This window comes from Porites lutea, chromosome 3 (genome assembly GCF_958299795.1).
Source record: "Porites lutea chromosome 3, jaPorLute2.1, whole genome shotgun sequence".
Classification (NCBI taxonomy): Eukaryota; Metazoa; Cnidaria; class Anthozoa; order Scleractinia; family Poritidae; genus Porites; species Porites lutea.
Window position 1 is genome coordinate 45,904,540 of NC_133203.1, and position 3,434 is coordinate 45,907,973.

The following is a 3,434-nucleotide window of genomic DNA, read 5'->3' on the forward strand; positions in this document are numbered from 1 at the left end:
CGTGTCGTCGTTGCTTAAGCTCCCTACTGTCTTCCCTCCTCCCTCCCATTCAAAGTTGTTCCTCCAATTTTGAGTATGGTCTTGTATTGCTAGCAACTTTGATAAGGGGTGGAGGGGGGATCGCAAGCACAAGATCATGGACAGGCCATTTATGCGAAAATACGTTACAGTGTCTCAAGTACCTTTTGCAACTGGTTGTAGCGCAAATGGCGGGACAAGCTCCGAAACACCTGCTATGCTGGCTAAAATTTTATTCATCTCAGATTTTTAACTGAGTTGAAGGAGATAATAAGGACGTACCTTCCTAACACTGGGATCTGTTCGATACGAACCCGTGGCATTGTTGAAAAGTTTTTCATTCGCATCTTTAATTCCCAAATGCAACTGTGTATTAGCGAATGGTTTTGGTCCAGCGAGATTAAGAACCCTGTTAATAACAGCATCCTTGTCTTGTCCTTCGCTAAACCCAAATTCAACGTTCGAATCGGCGCCAAATTTTATTACACCAATATGAGACCCATCAGCAGAAACGTTCACTTGACGGACAACATTAGCAACAAACTGTCGGACTCCAGGCCATGCAAATGTAATGCTTCCGGAAGCATCCAATATGAATCCAAGGTCAAGAATGCATGGATCGCCTGGGTTCTCTAAACAAGAAAACAATGAACGGATTAAAACCGTTGCAATAAACTGACACCAGTTTTCTCATGGACGAATCATTTTCAAGTCAAATGTCCCCCTATTATTACAAATCAAGATTGTCCTATTGCTGCTAATTTCAGTAGAGTTATTAAACTTCCTGCGATTTCAAGCCATGCAGATAACGATGCGAGATTTCAGAGCCTCTTTGATAAAGGGCAGGGGGGGGGGGAGGCAGGGGGACTGGTGACGTAAACCTATTTTAATACAGAATACCAGTTGTATTAGAAAGCCGCAAGTCCTCTCGCGGGGCGGGGGGAAGGTTTTCGATGCGCACCCCCTGCACTCTCCCCCTAGATCCGCCCCTGAAGGCGCTGTACAGAATTACCTTTTAAAGATGCAATTGAGGAAACTACCAGCGGTAACCTTACACTCTGACAGATGGTGATACATCATCCTAGTCTAAAACTGATTAACACGCTTAGTTTCAAGTTTTGCTTTGTTGCCCTCGCTGTTACGTTGAAATGAAACGTTAGCGCAGTCTTTGCTCCAAAAAGGCCTAGATCATTTACACAACGATAGCCAGGTATCTGGTGACTTCGCCCGGTGAGAATTTCCATAAGCGGTTTGTTTAAGCTGCTATGACCAAGTTCAAAGTGATAGATTTGATACATTTGAATATTTCTTTGCTAATTAGGAGTCAAGAAGGGAGTCATATGGCTTATAGGAAAGGGCTGAATTTCTCTGTAGTAAGGTGACCATTGACCCCTTCATTTAAGTTAAGTTAAGCTTTGTGGACAGACTTTCCAGCTGGTGCGGTTTTCATAAATTCGGCTAATCTTCTTTCACTCTCTTATTTCTTACGAAATTTATTCTCCTTTGCACTCTTTTTTTATTGCCATATCAAAAATCTTAGTCTAGCTAATTCGAATTGTTTTTTTCATTTTCAACAAATATGGAAAGTAACCATAAATATTTCGTGACAAAGCAAATTTACTGGGCCTTGTGATCCTATGAGCTTCTCACGCAAAAAACTAATCTAGTGACTGTACTGTCCGGGCGTCACGCGATGCAAAACAGAAGAATGAGACGTTTGTTCCCTGGTCCTCGTCTTCGCCTCTAAAAGCACTGTAAATTTACAATAAAGGGTGTTTTAAGCTTTAAAACGCTGGTAGCTGCTAATCCAAGCCAACTCCAGCCTATAGGGACGGTATGTCTGTTGTAAGGTAATCTGTATAACATACAGGCGTGCGCTTTGAAGAATCGCGCAACGATTGATATAAGCTTATTGACCAACCTATATCAATCACCAAAAAAGATCAAAAACCATTTAGCGAAAGGATTTGATGAAATAATTATTTTAGCGCTGACTTTTCACTTTTCCTTTCATTGGCCTGAAATTGCCTAGTTTTTAAACAGCATCGATATTTCTTTCATGAGATATTAATTGTGTTTTGTCAACAATTCCGTCCTCGTTGATCTAAGATAACAAGAGTCTAAAGAATGAGTGCGTCTTTGTTTAAGGAGGTACTTTCCGCATTATTAACGTTTAAACAAGTTTAGAAGTTACCTTTATCGAGAATGAAGACCTTTAACGATATAATAGTCGATGTAGGTGAATACCCTTCGAATATACTTCCCTTTTTGGTTCTTACCAAACTATGTTATGTGCAATCAGTTGTAATGGTCTTCGACTTTAATTTGCCACCCTTGATCGAGTTTACTTGCTACGATGGCTACTTCAGTGAGAGGTCTTAACATATTGTAAAAAAGGTAAAAGGTAGCATTTTCTTCAAAGTTACCGAAAAACCTAGCTCCCTCCCCCAAAACAAGGTAATGAATAGATTCTAGATAGTTTACTCTCCCTCGCATCCTTTTTGGAAAGGATAAGAATCATGAATGTAACTCTTTGAGTAATGCAACACTCAATTCCAAGTGCATTTCTTCTGCAAGTGAATTAATTTTGTTGCCTTGCATTTACAAGCACGTTTTTCTAGTAGAGGACAAAGAACAGAGGGGACAGCCAAACATATGGTGATATATAAAGTCTAGCGTGCTTAAGTCGCAACAGCATTCTTACATGTAACAGATTGAAATTACTTACGGGCTAAAGATGTCTCAAAAAGAAAAAGTCCTAGAAGAAGCAAGCGAGTCCACGTGGTCTTCAACATTCTCAGTTCCCGTAAAAATGATGCAAATGATACTACTCTCGAATCATTTATAAGTCAAAAGTTGACCAAGATTGATGGTCGAGAGTCTATCGCGTAGCAGACACGGGAAGGTAGCTTCAAAGAGCCCTTTGTGAAATACGAGTAGGTGTCTTTTGCTTCGTAGACCGATTCCAATTCGCGCGCATATTGTGTAACGCCACTCCCATTTGAGTTGCACCTCCAACTTCATGTTAATGTTAGCTTTGAATCCTTTTCTTGTACTTGTTAGGTAACTGTAGTGCGATCCAGCAGAGCATAAGACTCCCATCCAGGCGACGCACTGACTTCACCTAGTAACGATACTTAGGGACAGACTGTACCCCTCCCCACTTCTCTTCACTTAGGTTACTTCAGGATAATGCATAGACGGTCGAGTGACTGAAAATGAGAAGTTGATCCAGTCGTCTTGACGCTCGATCTCCTTTACGGGAAAATCGCGAAAGGGATAACCAAAGACACTGAAGTTTAGTGAGGAATGCTTACAGGAATGTAACACACACACTACTCAATTAAAAGTTCTGAGGTCCTTAACCTGCGTAGCATATATGGCGGTTTTGTCGGGAGCACTACTGAGCGGCGAAG

The 3,434-nt window shown here is 41.1% G+C and overlaps 1 protein-coding gene across 1 annotated transcript; it reads right to left on the reverse strand.

Annotated features, from left to right (window-relative positions):
* Positions 1-300: 300 nt before the first annotated feature.
* LOC140929816 (matrilin-4-like) lies at positions 301-2,938 on the reverse strand (the record flags this gene model as incomplete). Its single annotated transcript, XM_073379514.1, is given in 2 exon segments — positions 301-650; positions 2,747-2,938. Coding segments are annotated over 2 exon segments (417 nt in total), but the record flags the coding sequence as incomplete, so codon positions are not given.
* Positions 2,939-3,434: the final 496 nt, after the last annotated feature.